This window comes from Chrysemys picta, chromosome 1 (genome assembly GCF_011386835.1).
Source record: "Chrysemys picta bellii isolate R12L10 chromosome 1, ASM1138683v2, whole genome shotgun sequence".
Classification (NCBI taxonomy): Eukaryota; Metazoa; Chordata; order Testudines; family Emydidae; genus Chrysemys; species Chrysemys picta.
Genome location: NC_088791.1, coordinates 6,182,717 through 6,201,644, shown reverse-complemented (window position 1 = coordinate 6,201,644; position 18,928 = coordinate 6,182,717). Strand labels below are relative to the sequence as shown.

At 49.9% G+C, this 18,928-nt stretch overlaps 1 protein-coding gene and 1 long non-coding RNA gene across 2 annotated transcripts in view; one reads left to right on the top strand and one right to left on the bottom strand.

Annotated features, from left to right (window-relative positions):
* The window catches only part of LOC135980945 (uncharacterized), a 266,851-nt gene that overhangs the window by 95,883 nt on the left and 152,040 nt on the right, over positions 1–18,928 (top strand). The window contains exons 4-5 of the mRNA XM_065581728.1: positions 1,770–2,123; positions 2,885–3,043. Coding sequence (XP_065437800.1) covers positions 1,770–2,123; positions 2,885–3,043 — 513 coding nt within the window. The remainder of the gene's footprint in view (positions 1–1,769; positions 2,124–2,884; positions 3,044–18,928) is intronic.
* Positions 16,033–18,769, bottom strand: LOC135972750 (uncharacterized). The gene is made up of 2 exons (XR_010589246.1): positions 17,937–18,769; positions 16,033–17,338 (listed from the first exon to the last, which is right to left on the bottom strand). It is a non-coding gene; the product is annotated as an uncharacterized LOC135972750 (long non-coding RNA).

Here is an 18,928-nt window from a genome sequence, read left to right as displayed (position 1 = left end):
TAAGTCCAAAGCAGACTGTGAAGAACTTCAAAAAGATCTCACAAAACTAAGTGATTGGGCAACAAAATGGCAAATGAAATTTAATGTGGATAAATGTAAAGTAATGCACATTGGAAAAAATAACCCCAACTATACATACAATATGATGGGGGCTAATTTAGCTACAAGAAATGAGGAAAAAGACCTTGGAGTCCTCGTGGACAGTTCTCTGAAAATGTCCACACAGTGTGCAGAGGCGGTCCAAAAAGCAAACAGCATGTTAGGAATCATTAAAAAGGGGATAGAGAATAAGACTGAGAATATATTATTGCCCTTATATAAATCGATGGTACGCCCACATCTCGAATACTGCGTACAGATGTGGTCTCCTCATCTCAAAAAAGATATACTGGCACTAGAAAAGGTTCAGAAAAGGGCAACTAAAATGATTAAGGGTTTGGAACGGGTCCCATATGAGGAGAGATTAAGGAGGCTAGGACTCTTCAGCTTGGAAAAGAGGAGACTAAGGGGGGATATGATAGAGGTATATAAAATCATGAGTGATGTGGAGAAAGTGGATAAGGAAAAGTTATTTACTTATTCCCATAATACAAGAACTAGGGGTCATCAAATGAAATTAATAGGTAGCAGGTTTAAAACAAATAAAAGGAAGTTCTTCTTCACGCAGCGCACAGTCAACTTGTTGAACTCCTTACCTGAGGAGGTTGTGAAGGCTAGGACTATAACAGAGTTTAAAAGAGAACTGAATAAATTCATGGTGGTTAAGTCCATTAATGGCTATTAGCCAGGATGGGTAAGGAATGCTGTACCTAGCCTCTGTCTGTCAGAGGATGGAGATGGATGGCAGGAGAGAGATCACTTGATCATTGCCTGTTAGGTTCACTCCCTCTGGGGCACCTGGCATTGGCCACTGTCGGTAGACAGGATACTGGGCTAGATGGACCTTTGGTCTGACCCGGTATGGCCTTTCTTATGTTCTTTTGAACTGGGGGGGCGGGGTTGTGTGACGCATCCCCTATATGGTCACACCCCACAGGTGGAGAGTCTGTGACAGCTCTCTGCTGGTGAGCCTGGCTCTTCACAGCTTTTACTAAAGACTCTCTCATGCTTTTTGCTCTGAAGTCGTTGGTTCAATCCCCGTTGTCAGCCAACCTGGGGGCTGTCACGCTTGCAGCTCTCCCGCTCCAGCATGGTTAAAGGTTGAGGGGGGGCTTCATCCTGGCAGACGTGGGGATCCCAGGGGCAGGGGAGTGCAGTAGGTCCAGCCACAAATGATTTACTGAGATGTCACAGCCTCCCACGTCTCTTACTCGCTGAGGCAAAACCTCGCTGTTGGCCTCAGCAGTGCCAGGTGTTCTGGGCTGGCCCATAATGCATGGAAGGTGTGACTGGATCTGCTGCCAGCCGAGCCTCTGGGGTTTCCCTCAGAGTGCGATGACGTTGGGGAACCTATTGCTGTTGGAGATCTGTCAGAGATGGGAGCTGAGCGTTGGCGTGTTATCGACAGCATTGTGGGCAAGATGAGGATGGAAAGGAACGCAGGAGCCTTTCTCCTTAGCTACGTCCTTCTGTGCTTTTAACGCTTCGGTTGGACGGGTTATGTCCTGAGGCAACCTAGCTGCCCCGAACGTTTTGTTCTTGAATTGGCTTTAGAATGAGCATTGTGATCCCAGCCAGCCACGGCCCTAGAGGCTGTATCGCTTGACAAGGACAATAGAAATGGTTTGAGCTGACTTTGAGTGATGCCATGTTCTCCTTCTCTCTCTCAGCCAGTGACCCTGTCAGAATTGAAGCGGCTGTAGGTGAAGATGTGCTCCTGCCCTGCAATGTCGAACGTAGAGACGCTGTCCGTCTTCCAGACCCTACAGCTAACTGGCAGCGGTCAGAGAGTAGTGAAGTCGTGAACAGCTACTACAGTGGCAAGAACGATCCAGAGCATCAGTGTGGACAATATAAGGGGAGAACGGAGTTCTCTTCTCAGGGATTGTCCGAGGGCAACGCGTCTCTGCTACTGAAGAATGTAACCCCCGCTGACTTTGGGAACTACACCTGTCATGCTAGTTTATATGAGAACAGTCCCCAAACTTTACAAACTGTCCTGCTTATGCTGAAAAAGACCCCAGGTAGGTCAACGACGTTCCCTTATCAACTGTGATGTGAGAATCCCGCGAGCATTTAGCATAATTTGGAAGCAGGAGCCCGCTGTGAGAAGTGACATTAAGAGAAGCATACCGGGGATCAGTGTTTTCTCTCCATTGCTCTGTATCTCCTGTGATCTGTTTTTAGAAGGAGAAATGGAGCTTGAACTGTCAGGGCCATGATGGGAGCAAGGAACTGTAGATCGAGTTGGGTTCTTCCTTCTCTCACTACATCACCAGTAATAACGACACTGCAGGCCAAACGATGCCCTCTCTTGATCCCCTGTAACCCCGTTAGTCTTCAGTGGAAACGTACCAATGTCACTAAGGGCACAGTTTGGCATATCGGATCTCTATTTCTGGTGATGTTTGGGGCGGGAAGAGCCCAGCTTGACTCTCAGATCCCAGGATGAGTTTGCAGAGTCTGTCTCTGCCTCCTGTGGGTTTTCCTTACTGGCAGACTCCGCAGTCCCTGTGCTTTGAGGAGTGCAATGTCTGGGATTGTGGTTGGTTCTGTAGGTGGGCATAAGGTGATAGAACGTCTCCTAGCATAGCTTTCTGCTTGGCCATTAGCACCAGACCGGACACACGGTGTGGCCAAAAATGTGCTTTTTCAAGCCATCTTTCGAATGCCTGGCTGTACGGAGCAAGCTGTAGTAACAGCTAATTGCAACGCGGAGGGAGGGTTTATATTGGAAATGGCTGGAGGCAGTGCCAGCTTACTTAATAATTTTACTGTTTTGCAGGTGCAAATGTTCAGGCAGATGCAAACGTTCCAGGAGGACATGAAAAACGAGACCGCATTCTAAGCATTCCTGTCCTGTTGAGCGCACTAGTGATTCATGCAGTAGGGGGTTTTGTAGGGTACTGTTGGTCTAAAAAGAAGAATACAAAGTCAAAAGAAGGTATGTGCAATTGTGTGTGTGACAAGTCTTTTTAAAAATCAACAAAGATCCTGTCAACCATTATATCCCCTAGGCAGCAAGACAAAAATATTTGCAAAATAAGGTTTTAACCTATTTCTTCCTGAGACAAACAAATCTTAACATTTGCCCCTAGGACAGCTGCACCGTGCGTTACTAACACAAATCCCAATAAAGGCAGTGATGCACTGGGGCCTAGTGGAAAGAGCACTGAACTGGACTGGAACTCGCGAGATCCGGATTCTATTCCTGGCTCTGCCACTGGGTGACCTCAGGCAGGTCACGTCCCTGCTGTGTGCCTCAGTTTCCCCATCTGTAAAGTGGGAATGACACTCCTTTGTAAAGCGCTTGGCGCTCTCTAGATGAAGAGCTGGGTGTTATCGAACAGGTGTCAGGGTTTAGTAATGCACTTGAAGACCTAAAGAACACGTTTACACAACAACGGTCTAGACAGCTGACGAGCATTTCAATAACGGTGCATTCCAGAGCTAGATCAGCCAATATCCAAGGCAGCTTCCGTATCTTACCCATCAGATCCCCTGCCTCTTAGCCGGCGGTTCCAGAAAAGCGCTGGCACAAGCTCACGGGGCTCGGGGGGGGCTTTGCCGTGGGACCCGAGCAAGGGGCAGCTGGAGCAGCCCCCGAGGCAGAGTGTGATTGTTGCTCCGAGGGGAAGTATCCAGTGGCAGGTCTGCAGCTGGTGCAGGTACTTCCCCGGCACGCTGGCGGAGCGGCGCTAGGTGGGGCTATGGCAGGTGGATGCAAAGCCCACTCCGCCCACTCCACCTCCTGTCCCGTCCCCTTGCACGGTGGCTGCTCTCCTCACCATGCTGCTACCTACGATCCAGGCAGCTGGTCACGGGATTAAGGAGGCGACGTAAAGTTTAAAGAATCCGGTCACTGACCCTCCCCCAACCCCTCTGGCCGGCCCTGTGCAGAGACGTGTGGCTGGATTAGGAATCGGGTTCTATCTGCACGGGGGGGGGGGGGGGGGGGGGGAGTAAATTGTTTGCTGGAGTTACCCAAAGTTCCTAAGGCTTCGCTGGTTAGTGAAGCGTTCAGCTCTCGCTAAGGCTGGAAATGCGCTGGCGGCTGCTGCTCTGAGGAGCTGTCACTCCCTACGCCGCGCTGCTAGTGCTTGATGGGCCTCAGTAAATGTGCTTGTTCCCCCTTTTCCTCCCCTCCCCACGTTACACCCGCGTCCTGGATGTCGGGCTCTTCCTGGGGGCTGTGAGAACCCAAAAGGCTCCTGCGGCCGATGTGTGTGCAGAGCTGCCTGCTCGGTGCTTCTTTCAGCTCCGGTTCTATGGTCTCGTGTGTCATGGCTTGTGTTCGGCCTGTACTTTCAGGTGATGCGGAGCAGCTCAGGGAATGGAGGAATTCACACGCCTGAGGAACTCAGACAATACTTCAGTGACACCCCTACGCGGCACTGGGGAGCAGGACTCGAACCTGGGAAGCAGTGACTGAAAACGATTTTTGTGGGGGTGGAGAGCAAGCAGCTGCCCATGAGCTCCCAGTGGGATGCTGTGGTCAGAAGGGGATGGTCCGGGGATGCCCTGGTCACAGTCCAAGTATCTACATGGGAAGAAATACTCTTCAGTCTAGCAGGGAAACGTCTAACACAACCCAAGAGCTGGAAGTTGAAGCTAGACCAGAGGGTCTCAAACTGGAGGGTGGGCCCCACTGGGGAGGGCACAGAATGTATTCGGGGTGGGGGTGGAGAGATGGGAGACATGAGAAGCATTAGGGGGCTCAAACTCAATTTACCTTGGGGCCAGTGCCAGTCCTCAAATCCTCAAGATGGTGTTCCGAAAAGAAAATGTTTACATTGTATTTTTTTATTTTGAATTTCTTAGAAATAATAAAACTGTCACAACGTTATACAATTCTTCGCCTGCCAGAGAGTTGTTAGTGTTTGATTTTTTTATATTCATTGTGGGAAAAAGGGATGCTGACTCTGCCTGGCAACTAGTGATGGTTTCTCTGTCCCTCTCCCCCAGCCAATGGGAGCTGCTGCGGGGGGGGGGGGGGGGGGGAGAGCTGGCAGTGTGGCTGCATGGGTCTCTCCTCCGCAGGCTGCAGTAGGGAGGTTTTCAGGCTGCAGATGGCCAGTGGGCTGGGACTTTGAGACCCCTGCTTTAGGGGGGGGAAAACTGACTGCACATTTTACCCACAGTAGGGTGACGAGACAGCAAGTGTGAATAATCGGGACAGGGGGTGGGGGGTAATAGGTGCCTATGTAGGAAAAAGCTCCAAAAATCGGGACTGTCCCTATAAAATCAGGACATCTGGTCACCCTGACCCACAGCAATGACTAGCTAGCAAAGCCGATTGCTCCAGACAGATCAGGTCCTCAGATGGTGCTGTGCATTTGACTCGAGGTGGCGCTGTGCATTTTGATGGATTTCTGTTAACCTTGTGTAACCCACACACCTCCCGGGTGTGCGGTTCTGTCCCATCTAATGGCACTGAGACCACTTAGAGAGAGATTAGTGAGTTTGCTCTACAGCCTTAGCTAACAGCCAGTTGGCTTTCAGTTCATGCTGTAGAGGCTCGTGCACTAAGCTCCAGAGATCCCTGTTCGATCCTACCTCCCAGTGGGCAGAGTCTGTTGGCATTACACTTGGCTAGCATTATACAAAGTTGTTGCCATCTGTACGTTAATCCCTTTGCTACGACACGGTGTGCACATTCAATTGTGAGCATCGGCCACAGTCGCAGTTTTGTCTTTGCTCTTATTACAATGGATTGTTGGCGCTGTTGGAATCGAGGCCTTTCTGTTTAACGTTTACTGAGTTGCGTGTTTTTTGGTTTATTTTTTTTAATCGGTATCTGTCCTTGTGTGGTGGGAGGAGAGGGGGTAAACTACTACTGACACAAAGGAGTTTGAGAATCACTGATCTAGACTAATTCACACTGGAAACAAGGTGCACATTTTTAATAGAGTAACTAACAATGATAAGAATTTACCAGGGATTGTGGTAGATTTTCCATGACTCACCATTTTTGAATATATTCATGTCATGTTTAAGAAAAGTTTTGTAAATGAGTTCCAATAGTTCATGGATTAGGGTTCCAAAGGCTTCTGTATAGATTATTTAGGTTAATCTTTCTATCTACCCAGTGGGATTCAGTGCTCAGTCTAGAAGAGATCATCAGAGATGCTTAGTTTTGCAGTTCTCAAACTGGATTTGTGTCTCCAGAGATAACATGCTTGTTGACAGCAAAAAAAAAAAAAAAAAAAATTAAGTTTGTTGGGGTTTTTTTTTAAATTTCATTTACCTATTTTAGTTAAAAACAATTTTAACAAAAACAAACCTGATTTTAAAAAAACATGAATTTTTTAATTTTGTTAAACAAGAAAAATATCCAGAATACATAATGTTGTTGTTTTAGTTATATAAAACAATTTAAATGTCTGCCTGGTGGTGATCTCCTCCTAATACAGCATGCCAAAAAAATCTGCCAATATTAATGATTAATCTGTTGAATTGGAGATATTTATGAAGTCAGTGGGAGGTGAACGATCTGCTTCAATTACCTTTGGTAAATGAAATAGCCAAACAATCATTCATTTTCTGATATAGTTGTAAAACTCTTACATTTTTTCAAAATAAATCACTGTTTAAAAATGTATAGGGTGTACCTTCTACAAATGAAACCTACATCTACTGTATCTCGGAGTTGTGAAGAATATGTATTAAGGTTATAACAACCAACAAGAATGCACTTTTATGTAGAAATCCATGATTAAATTGAGTCTTCTTGACTAGTGATTTAAATCAAACCCACCCTGATGGAAATGATCCGGTCCTCCTGCTTTGAGCACATTAAACTCTCTACATTTTTCTTCCACCTCAGAGGTGGGAATTTCCACTGTAATTCACTCCTTTGCATTAGCCATCCCGCCTTCATCCCTGTGTTCCAGCGTGGGGTCATCTCTTTTTACTGGGCCAATCGCTGCTAGAATCACAGCCCCATGGGGTTAGGAGGGACCACCAGGCTCATCTAGTCTAAGCCCCGGCCAAACTGCAGGATTTGTTGGGTCTAACCCCCCCCAGACAGCTGGCTCCAGCCTCCTTTCCAAAACCTCCAGCAAAGGCATTTCCATGACCCCCACCGAGGCGTCTGTCCCAGTGTCCTGCTGCTCTCACCCTTAGGAAGCGTTTCCTGAGATTTCAGCTACATCTGCGGGGCTGCAGTTTGCCACCGTCGCCCCTTGTCCTGCCCTCTGGTGCAAGAGAGACCAACTTTCCTCCGGCTGTTCTGGGGCAGCCTTTGGAGTATTTGAAGCCGGCTGCCATGGCCCCGCTTCATCTCCTCTTCCAAACTCTCAGAGTCAGACACACACACCACCCTCCCACGAAAGCTTATGCCCAGATAAATTTGTTAGTCTCTAAGGTGCCACAAGGACGACTCATTGTTTTTGCTGATACAGACTAACATGGCTGCTACTCTGAAACCTGTCATAAGGGAATGTGCACAAATACCTTCCCACTGCAAAACCACAACAACCCTGGCTGGGGATGGCAGAGGCTAGAGCCGGGCTATGCAGACTGGGGCTTAGGCAACGGTGGTAAAACCAGCCATGTCCCCGCTCAGGTCCTGAAGCCTGGGAGGGAGGTGGGTTTCAGACCCCCAGCTCCAGCCCCAGCCCCAGCCCAGAGGTCTGCAGGGCTATTTTCAGCACCATAGCCTGAGACTCCCTGAAACCTGAGTGTGCAGATCTTGGGCTCTGCTTTGCGGTTTTGTTTGTTTTTTTCCTGTGTAGACCCTAAAAGATTAAAACAAGGCACATACCGCCATAGGGTGAGAACCTGGGCACCGTTTTACTATCCAGAAAAAGGTCCTGCGCTGAGTATTTAAGAAAGCAAAGATCAACCAGTATCATTTGTAGTTACCCCACCACAGGGGAAAGGAGGATGGGGGGTGGGAGTGTTTGAAAGTATTAGGCATCGTTCACTCATTTGCTTACACACCCAGAGAGAATAATTTCTGTATCTAGAAATACACAACACAATGAAAATCCGCGCAGGCGAGTCTTGGAGCATTTGTGGAGTCCCTGCTGCAGACGGAAGGATGGTTGAGAGTTCGGTCATTTCCCCACATGTACAGGAGAGCGGGGCAGAGGGAGAGATCTGAGGCAGATCTCGCTCTCACAGGTATAAATGTGAGAACGTGTCTTTGCTTTCAGCAGTAACTAGAGGTTTTGTGTCTTCCACCGAGGTAATAAGAGTCCTTTATTATTCTTCCTGTGTGACTTCCACTTGTAACAGGCTGGTTAATTCACATTGGTACAGAGGGGCTTAAAATTACACCATCCTCGTAGTGAGTTTCTCTACAACTCTTTAAAAATGCATTAAAATATCTGTTTAATCCCAAAACATAGCTGGAGACCTTCGGTGGGGTTCAGCTTATTTCCCAATTGTATCAATGTATTAGTCGCAGAACAGAGCTAGCTAAAGTGTCAAAGGAGAAACTTAAGCACAGAGAGAAGTAGATTGTCCTTTCTTTCCTCTCTCTGAAGAAACTGGAATGTTTTTAAGGCAGAGACAATTTGTCTGTTCACCCTGCAACCTCTCTCTCTCCTAAAAACATGGTGCAATGTACAGAAAGCTATTCATAACGATACACCTTGTTACAATACAGCGATAAAGTTTTCAACATTTGAAAAAGACCTTGCTTGATTTGTGGCCACATTTAAAATAGAGATTTCATAATGGTACAAAATAGTGACAGGAGTGACCCAGTCACCACAGCTAGTAACCACTGGACCAGGGGATGGCAAAGGTGAAGTGGCAAATGGTGACAGTGCAGCACAAAAGAGAACACCCCTAGGTGTCTGTAACTGCTACCTGTAGCAAACTCTGTCGGGAGCAGTTGTTGATGCTACAAGAAAGACAGAAAAACCTCCCTCTCCCAATTCCCTACTTTGGGTGCATTGAGCAGGCTCACCCGAACTGAGCATGCCCAGTGACCTTTGCTGTTGCCATTGCCCTCTCTCTGCCCTTACTCCTACTAAGGATTTGCTGCCTCCTCTTTGGAGGGGTTTAAAAGGATTAAGGGGGGGCAAATCGCAGCGGGAGCTGTCAGGGTCTGAGCAGGGGGCAGAAATGTACTGGCCCGGGGGGGATCAGGCTACTGTAGGTAGCAGAAGAAGAGGGGCTGAAGAAGAAAGGAGGGGAGGGTTTGAGTGGTTTGAGCCTTGGCCTGCTCAACCCAGGGTTGTGAGTTCAGTCCTTCAGGGGGGCCACTTAGGGATCTGGGGCAAAATCAGTACCTGGTCCTGCTAGTGAAGGCAGGGGGCTGGACTCAATGACCTTTCAGGGTCCCTTCCAGCTCTATTAGATAGATAGGTGTAGGGAAAATTGGGGGTGGGAGCCTAGTTTAAGTCCGGGGGGGGAGACACTGCCAGACCCTGTGCAGGGACAAAACCCCCATTTAGGGAGGGGGAGGGGGAGGGGGGGGGAACAGTGACCCTGTGGGATGAACCACCTGCTGTACTCGCAAACCTAGGGGTGTGGGGAGTGCAAGGCTTTTTTCCTTCGCTGCATGGCAGCCCCCAGGGCCGGCTTTAGGAAGTGCGGGGCCCAATTCGAACAGTTTCGACGGGGCCCCAGCAGGGATGACTAAAAAAAAAGCCACTTAAAAAGAATCCTTTCATTTCTTCCATGTATTATTTACTTTCCATGACTATATAAATAATAACAAAATTATATATTACGTACATTATGTCATATATTAATTAGCTGATTTTCACTTTCATACTAGGAAAATAATTCATGTTTTGATAGTTGTACAACTGATTTTCTTCAATAATTATTTTATTAAAATTTATAAAATATTTCCTTATTAATATAAAATTGTGCCCTCCTCCCCCCCCCCACAGCGCCTCCCGGCCCACGGAAACAAACCCTGCTTTCCCAGCACCGCCCCGCCGAAACAGCTGTGGGCCGAAAAGGAAGGTTTGGGGAGGGGGGTGACATAGGGTGACCAGATCACAGCAGTAAAATAGGACCCAACCCCTCCCCGCTCAGCCCCACCATCACATCCCTCTTCACCCCCTAGCCCCCCGCTGGCTTGCTGTGTCCCTCCTAGTCAGTCCCCCACCCACCACTTGCCTCCTTTCACCTTCTCCCTCCCCTGCCAGAAACCCCCATGCCCGCCCGTAGAACCCCTGCTGGCTCACTGCTTGCCTCTTTGCCCACCCGCCGCTTGCCCACCCGCTCGCAGCTTGCCCCCCCCCAAGTATAAAGCCTCATTCAAAGACCCAGGGGTCACTATGTTACTGCACACAGCAGTCAATCAGTGCAGTTGTATATAAATCTCTGCATTATGCATTTTTGTATAACTTTTATATGATTTTGTATTGAACCTTGGTAATGTTATAGCTGGCCCCTAAGCTAGTATAATTAAGGTAAAAGAAAATGTCTTTTTGCTAGAAGTAGAATAAGATCTTCCCCCCCCCCTTTGTAATCAATTGACCTGTTGAATGAATGAGGTGTGAATGAGGAAGGTGTGGAAGGCAGGCACTTCCAGACAGCTGCAACCCTTGGAGAGGGGCTGGGAGCCAGCCAAGGAGAGCTTTGCCCAGGGCTGAGTGGGACAGAGTTTGGGTGCAGGCTCCGGGCTGGGGCACGCTGTGGGGTGCAGGATGGGTGGAGGGGTGCAGGCTCTGTGAGGGAGTGCGGAGGGGTGTGTGCAGGCTCTGGGACAGAGTTTGGGGGCCGGAGAGGGAGTGGTGGGTGCTGGGGGGGAGGGGACTGCCATCACATGTGGCTTCCTTCCTTCCCTGCTGCCCCTCACCATAGCCTCGGTGGGGGATGGGGCTGCCCCTTGCCCAGTATTTGCAGGAGTGGTGGCTGGGGGGAAACCCAGTCAAACTCTGGTTTTACTCTTTCATTGGGTCACTTTAACCCCTTACAAACCCCTTCCCGCCTCTCTCACCCCCCTTTTCTACTGGGCTTGTTTGATCTTTTTGGTGGAGCCAGATGAAAACCACAAACCCCAGCGAGAGCAACAGGCTGGAAGACTAGACTGAACCCACCACCCACCCAGCCTAGTCCATCCCAGAGCCCAGGACTGAGGGCAAATGTCCCCCCACCCCCGGGCCACCTGCTTCCACTCCTGGCCTCTCCCAGCGCCGCCAGCGATTCTGTGTGGCTGCATCGGGTGGGATTTCAACCGGACCCTCCCCCCCGCTAAATTCACCCCTGTTTTGCGACCACTCTGCACCAAGAGCACCTTCCTTCTCTACCCTAGAGCTGCTGGATGGCTAGAAAGCTGAGCGGGCATTTGATTGATCCGGAATATTATTGTGCCCCCCCCAAAAAAAATTAATGTCCACACAGCTTTGGGGGGGGGGGGGGAATATTCTTCCCCTCCAAAGCCGGTCTATTTTATTGTTGCAGGGCAAATGAAGGAGCCAGAGTTTAATGGAAATATTCAGCCCCTACAGTGGTCTTGCAGCAGGGGAAGCAGAGTTGATGGAAAGGGAACTGGTGTGGATAGGAGCCCCCCGTCCCCCTCCTTTGCAAAATAATTTGGGGAGGGGAATCAGATCACTCCGTGCCTCAGTTTCCCCTCTCTCGGGGGAGAAGGGAGAGATAAAAGTCTCAGCCTGCCGTGTTGCAGACCTTTCACATTCTCCCCTCTTGATGTATTTGATTTCCTCCTCCAAACCTCCCTCTCTCTCTCACCTGGAATTCACAGCACTAAGCACCGGCTCGGGGCTTTCTTCCTGGGTTACATGATCCCGAGTTTAGTTTTGAAACAGACACAGGCAGGCACAAACTCACCCTCAAACAGCAACACCACCGAAAACCACAAAACCAACCCAATATTACACACCTAGGGGGAATCACAGGGTCAAACACTCACCGACCGAAGCCCCAGCAGCTGCTAAGGTGAGTGAGGTCCACTGCAGAGATTCCTGTCTCCCACCGGACCGGAAGCCCCCTCGGTGTCTCCTCCAGGTGAGTGCTGGGGGGAGGGGAGGGGAAGGCTGCAAAGCACATGTGCCTTCTCCTCCCCTCCCCCCTCCTGACCTGCAACAGCTGCTGCTGCCTCTGCCTTAGCTCCCCCCCCCCACAGCGTCTCTCGTTGCCTAGCAGCAACAGCTGTTGTTTCCCGGAGAGCCATGGAACTTTGCTTCAGGCAGGGACACTGCCCGATCTGCGCGGGGGCCCTCTTAGGGGCGGGGCCCAATTCAGGGGAATCGGTGGAATCGGCCTAAAGGCGGCCCTGCACAGTTGGGTCCCACCAGAACCAGCATCGTTACAGGCCACCCCGGTCGTCGGCAGTATTTCGGGGGCGAGACTTTCCGCCGCCTTTGTCGGGGGTGGCATTTAGGGGGCGGGAACTTCCGCCGCCTAGGGCGGCAAAAAAGCTGGCGGCGCTCCTGGGTGAGGAGCAGGAGATGAGCGCACGGGGCAGCTGAAAAGGGATGAGCCGGAGTGAAGCTTGAAACACAAATGCAGGGGCCAAGAATCCCAATTCCCCCATCCCGGACAGAGGGAGTCAAATACTCGCTGATGGACAATTGGTTCAGATTCTGGGACTGGTTCCTTGTGCAGCAAGTGAAGTTAACTGCACCTCAGAGCCGTGACAGAGCACTGTATAACCAGTGTCTAGTGACTCTCCCCCTGGGCTCTCCCCAGTATAGACTCTTGTTCACACTAGTCGAATGATGTTCAAATGCTGAGAAGGAGCAGGGAAGAGGCACAGAAATGACTTGTGGCCTGGCCAGCACACCTTCGAGCAGGCAACCCGAGGGGCTGCAGCTAGTCAGCTTGACTAAGCAGTTCCGAGCTCTGTCATTAAGGTCTATAGTCACCCAGCAGGAGGAGGTAGCTGCATTTCAGGTTTTTGCTCTAGCAGACAAAGGTGTAAGGAGAGCTGGCAAAGCTGATGTTAGAAACATTGACACTGGAAATCCATGTAAGTGTAGAAGAGTGACGGAACCAATCGTGCGGGGACGTGGGAATTCACTCTCACCTGGCCTCTGGGGATGGAGGCAGCACGTGGCTGGCACTTCTCGCTCCTGCCGTACGAGGGGCAGGTGCTGCTACCGACTGCTTCCCCTAACCCCCGCCCTGCTGCGCTCTGGGGATGCTGCCCTGCTGTGGAGCTCTCAGGTGTCTTGAACTGGAATTTGTTTGGAGAGAAACTGCTAAGAAGCCTTATCAGCCCCGAGCAGAGAGTACCTGGGAGCCTGCCTGGGTCGGGCGGGTCTGGTATTAAAAAAAAAAAAAAAATTAATGGAGATATCCCATCTCCTAGAACTGGAAGGGACCTTGAAAGGTCATCGAGTCCAGCCCCCTGCCTTCACTAGCAGGACCAAGTACTGATTTTGCCCCAGATCCCTAAGTGGCCCCCTCAAGGATTGAACTCACAACCCTGGGTTTAGCAGGCCAATGCTCAAACCACTGAGCTATCCCTCCCCCCAAATTGGGAAATTGCTCATAGACTCATAGACTCATAGACTTTAAGGTCAGAAGGGACCATTATGATCATCTGGTCTGACCCCCTGCACGCTGCAGGCCATAAAACCGTCCCCGCCCCTTCCCTAGACTCTGCTGCTGAAGTCCCCAATCCTGTTATTAGTGACCTCAATCGGCAGAGACCCTCCTGCTAGAGATCCCTGCCCCATGCTGCGGAGGAAGGCGAAAAACCTCCAGCGGCTCAGCCAATCTGCCCTGGAGGAAAATTCCTTCCCGACCCCAAATATGGCGATCAGTAAGACCCCGAGCATATAGGCAAGAGTCTCCATTCTGACCCCTTTTAGCCATTATGCTATTTACCTACCATTGCTTGGTTTTCCTTGACAGCTATGTTTTACCATTAAACCATTCCCTCCATAAACTTATCTAACTTAATCTTAAAGCCAGACAAATCCCTCGCCCCCACCGTTTCCCTCGGGAGGCCGTTCCAATATTTCACCCCTCTAACGGTCAGAAACCTTCGTCTAATTTCAAGCCTGAACTTCCCCACGGCCAGTTTATATCCATTCGTTCTCGTGTCCACGTTAGTACTTAGCTGGAATAATTTATCTCCCTCCCTTGTATTAATCCCTCTAATATATTTAAAGATAGCAATCATATCCCCCCTCAGCCTTCGCTTTGTCAGACTAAACAACCCAAGCTCCTCTAGTCTCCTTTCATACGACAGGTTTTCCATTCCTCTGATCATCCTAGTGGCCCTTCTCTGCACCCGTTCCAGTTTAAGTTCATCTTTTTTAAACATGGGAGACCAAAACTGCACACAGTACTCCAAATGAGGTCTCACCAGCGCCTTGTACAACGGAAGCAGGACCTCCTTATCCCTACTAGATATACCTCGCCTAATGCATCCCAAGACAGCATTGGCTTTTTTCACCGCCACGTCACACTGTCGACTCATAGTCATCCTGCGGTCCACAAGGACCCCTAGGTCCTTCTCCTCTTCCGTTACTTCTAACCAATGCGTCCCCATCTTGTAACTAAAATTGTTATTGGTCATCCCCAAATGCATCACCTTACACTTTTCACTATTAAATTTCATCCTGTTTCTGACACTCCAATTCACAAGCTCATTCAAGTCTCCCTGCAGGACATCCCTATCCTCTTCCGAATTTACAACGCCTCCCACCTTCGTATCATCCGCAAACTTTACCAGCCTACTCCTGCAATCGGTTCCGAGGTCAGTTATAAATAGATTAAATAAAACGGGTCCCAAAACCGAACCTTGGGGAACTCCACTGGTAACCTCCCTCCAACCTGACAGTTCACCCTTCAATACGACCCGCTGCATTCTCCCCATTAACCAATTCCTAATCCATCTCTGGATTTTGATATCGATCCCCATGTCTTTCAGTTTAACCAATAGTTCCTCATGGGGTACAGTATCAAACGCTTTACTGAAGTCCAGGTATATTAGGTCCACCGCATTTCCCTTATCTAATAAATCCGTTACTTTCTCAAAGAAGGAGATCAGATTCGTTTGGCACGATCTGCCCTTCGTAAAACCATGTTGTACATTATCGCAATTGCCACTACCCTCCAGGTCCTCAACTAGTTTCTCCTTCAAAATTTTCTCTAACACCTTGCACACTACAGATGTTAAACTAACAGGCCTGTAGTTACCCGGATCACTTTTTTTCCCTTTTTTGAAAATAGGAACCACATTAGCTATTCTCCAGTCTAACGGGACCACCCCCGAGTTTACAGATTCATTAAATATTATCGCTAACGGGCCTGCTATTTCCCGCGCCAATTCCTTCAATATTCTCGGATGAAGATCGTCCGGTCCTCCCGACTTAGCCCCATTAAGGCGTTCAAGTTTTGTTTCTACCTCGGTTACGGTAATACCCCATCCCGAACGCCCCTCTGTAATGGTGCTAGTATCCCTAATCCCTTCATTGGCCTCATTAAACACCGACGCAAAATATTCATTGAGATAATGCGCCATGCCTAGATTGTCTTTAATCTCCTCTCCGGCAATAGTCTTCAGCGGTCCCACTTCTTCTTTCTTTGCTTTCTTCCTGTTTATGTGGCTGTAAAACCTCTTACTATTGCTTTTAATTCCCCTCGCTAGGTCCAACTCTACACGGCCTTTGGCCTTTCTCACTCTATCTCTACATTCTCTGACTTCACTTTGGTACATTTCCTTACTGATCCCTCCCCTCTTCCACTCTTTGTACGCTTTCTGTTTTTTCCTAATCGCCCCTTTGAGTCGGTCGCTCATCCAGCTCGGTCTAAATCTCTTGCTTGGTAATCTTTTTCCCTTTTTGGGAATACAGGCCTCCGACAGCTCGTGCATCTTTAACTTAAAGTAATCCCAGGCCTCTTCTGCCTTTAAATCCATTAATACGTTTGCCCAATCCACTTCCCTTACCAGTCCCCTTAATTTGTTAAAATTGGCCTTTTTAAAATTATAAACCCTAGTCTTTGACTTAATTCTGTTACTCCTTCCCTGTATTTTAAACCGAATTAGCTCATGATCACTGGAGCCCAAATTGTCCCCTACTACCACTTCCTCAACGAGGTCCTCACTACTTACCAGAATCAAATCTAAAATGGCCTCCCCCCTCGTCGGTTCAGCTACCACTTGATGGAGGAATTGATCCGCAAGCACATCTAGGAACATCTGAGCCCTATTATTGCTACTAGCGTTTGTTCCCCAATCTATATCCGGGAAGTTAAAGTCCCCCATAATTACACAGTTTCTATTACTAATTACTTCTCTAAGCACATTAAATAGTTCCTTATCCATATCCTGGGTCGATCCCGGCGGTCTATAGCACACTCCAAGCACTATCCCCGGAGAGGCTCTAGAAGTCCTATTACCCATTGTGAGTATTGCCCAGATGGACTCTGTGTTGTCTAATCCATCCACTATTATTTCTTTACAGTTTATTTCACTATTGACATACAATGCCACCCCCCCACCTTTACCTCTGTTCCGATCTTTCCTAAACAGCGCATAGCCCTCCATACCTGTGTTCCAGTCGTGACTGTCATTCCACCATGTTTCCGTTATTCCTACGATATCTGGTTTCAGCTCTTGGACCAGGAGCTCCAATTCCTCCATTTTATTACCTAGGCTTCTGGCATTGGTGTATAGACACCCTAATGTATCTCGTTTAGCCCGTCTCCCATTAGCAGCACTATATGTTGCGGGCCTCTTAGTGTCCGTCCCTCCTGTCCTTCCTATGTCCAATCTCATCTCCCCAGCTATGTCTCCTCTCATTTTACTCACCTTCTCCATACTGGAATCTGGCGTGGAGATTAACTGTGCATCTCCCAACCGTCTCCCCAAACTTGCTAGTTTAAAGCTCTTTTGATAAGATGAGCCAGCCTCCCTCCCAGAAGTCTATTTCCTTCCCTACTCAGGTGAAGCCCATCCCGCGAGAACAGGTGTCTGTCCCCGAAGGCCTCCCAGTGGCCATACATCCCAAAGCCCTCCTTATAGCACCACTCCCTTAGCCAACTATTTATTCTCACAATCCTATCCGCCCTTTGCTGCCCTTCCCTCGGAACGGGCAGAATCCCACTAAAGATAATCTGAGCCTCTATTTCCTTGAGAGTCTTCCCCAGCCTAGCATAATCTCCCTTGATCCTCTCTAACGAGAACCTAGCTGTATCATTCGTTCCTACATGAAGGATTATCAGGGGGTTCTTACCTGCTCCTTGTAGGATCCTTTTCAACCGCAGGTCCACATCGCGTATCCTTGCGCCCGGTAGACAGCACACCCTTCTGTTTTCCGGGTCCGCCCTGGTCACAGGCCTATCCAATCTCCTCAGTAAAGAGTCTCCAATTACATACACCTGCCGTCGCCTGGCAACAGTGCGATCTAGTAATCTAGTCTCCGATCCCTCTAGTCCTGACCTGTGCCTATTCCTATCTTCCCTTATGCCTTCCTGAATCCTCGCGGGGCCCAGAATTGATGCTGTCTCCATCAACTCCTCCCCCCTCTCTCTTGGACTAGCAGCTCTTCTCTTCTTCCTCACCCTCCCACCTTCAGTTGCCACCTGCTGCCCTTCCACCTCGCTATCCAAACACTCGAACCTATTCCTGAGTTCTATTCCCCCCTCACTGGCCCTTCTTTTCCTTGGCCTGCTTCTCACAGTCACATGCTTCCACCTCCCATGTTCTCTCCCTTCCATTCCCCTCTCACCGTCCTCTACCTCTGCCTCTACCTCCACCACAGGGCATTCTCGTTCCGTCCCCCCTTGCCTGTCCTCCATCAGCTGCTCAAACCCCCGCCTAAACTCCACCAGGGTCTCTACCTGCATCTCCAGCCCCTTAATCTTTTCCTCCAGTAACACTATCAGGCGACACTTCATACACACATACCTCTGTTCCAGCTCCCCTGCTAGGACCATATACATACCACAGCTTCCACATGCGGCCATCTGCATTCTGTCTGCTGCTGCTGCTTGGCTCATGGCTGCTGCAATCTCTGCCCGCAGCACCTGTGGACTCAGAGCACACACCACGCCGCGCCCTCCTGCCTCCCCCCTTACCTCCCCCTGCAAACTCCCTCTCAAACTCCCCTGTTAGCCGCCCTGTTTGCTGCCTCCTGTGCCGCTGCCTGGCTGGGAGGCCGCTTTTATGGGCCCCCTAATCAGCCAAGCCCCGCCCCCTACTCAGGGCTCGGCGTCCTTCCCAGCCCCCAGCCCCTGCAGGCCCCTACAAACACACAGGAACACACAAGAACAACAAGGACAGACACAAATACAGGTACCTTCTCCTCCAATGAGAACTCCCTCTCAAACTCCCCTGTTAGCCGCCCTGTTTGCTGCCTCCGGTGCCGCTGCTCGCAGCTGTGCCGCTGCCTGGCTGGGAGGCCGCTTTTATGGGCCCCCTAATCAGCCAAGCCCCGCCCCCTACTCAGGGCTCGGCGTCCTTCCCAGCCCCCAGCCCCTGCAGGCCCCTACAAACACACAGGAACACACAAGAACAACAAGGACAGACACAAATACAGGTACCTTCTCCTCCAATGAGAACTCCCTCTCAAACTCCCCTGTTAGCCGCCCTGTTTGCTGCCTCCGGTGCCGCTGCTCGCAGCTGTGCCGCTGCCTGGCTGGGAGGCCGCTTTTATGGGCCCCCTAATCAGCCAAGCCCCGCCCCCTACTCAGGGCTCGGCGTCCTTCCCAGCCCCCAGCCCCTGCAGGCCCCTACAAACACACAGGAACACACAAGAACAACAAGGACAGACACAAATACAGGTACCTTCTATACAGACCTTCAAATACAGGTACAGCCTCTCCCCAGATAAGGTTCTTCCCTGGACCTGCCACTCATTGGAATCTGGAACGATTCCCTCCGAGGTAACACCTGGGGCAGCCAGGGCAGGGCAGGGCAGGGCACGGCCTGCTCCCC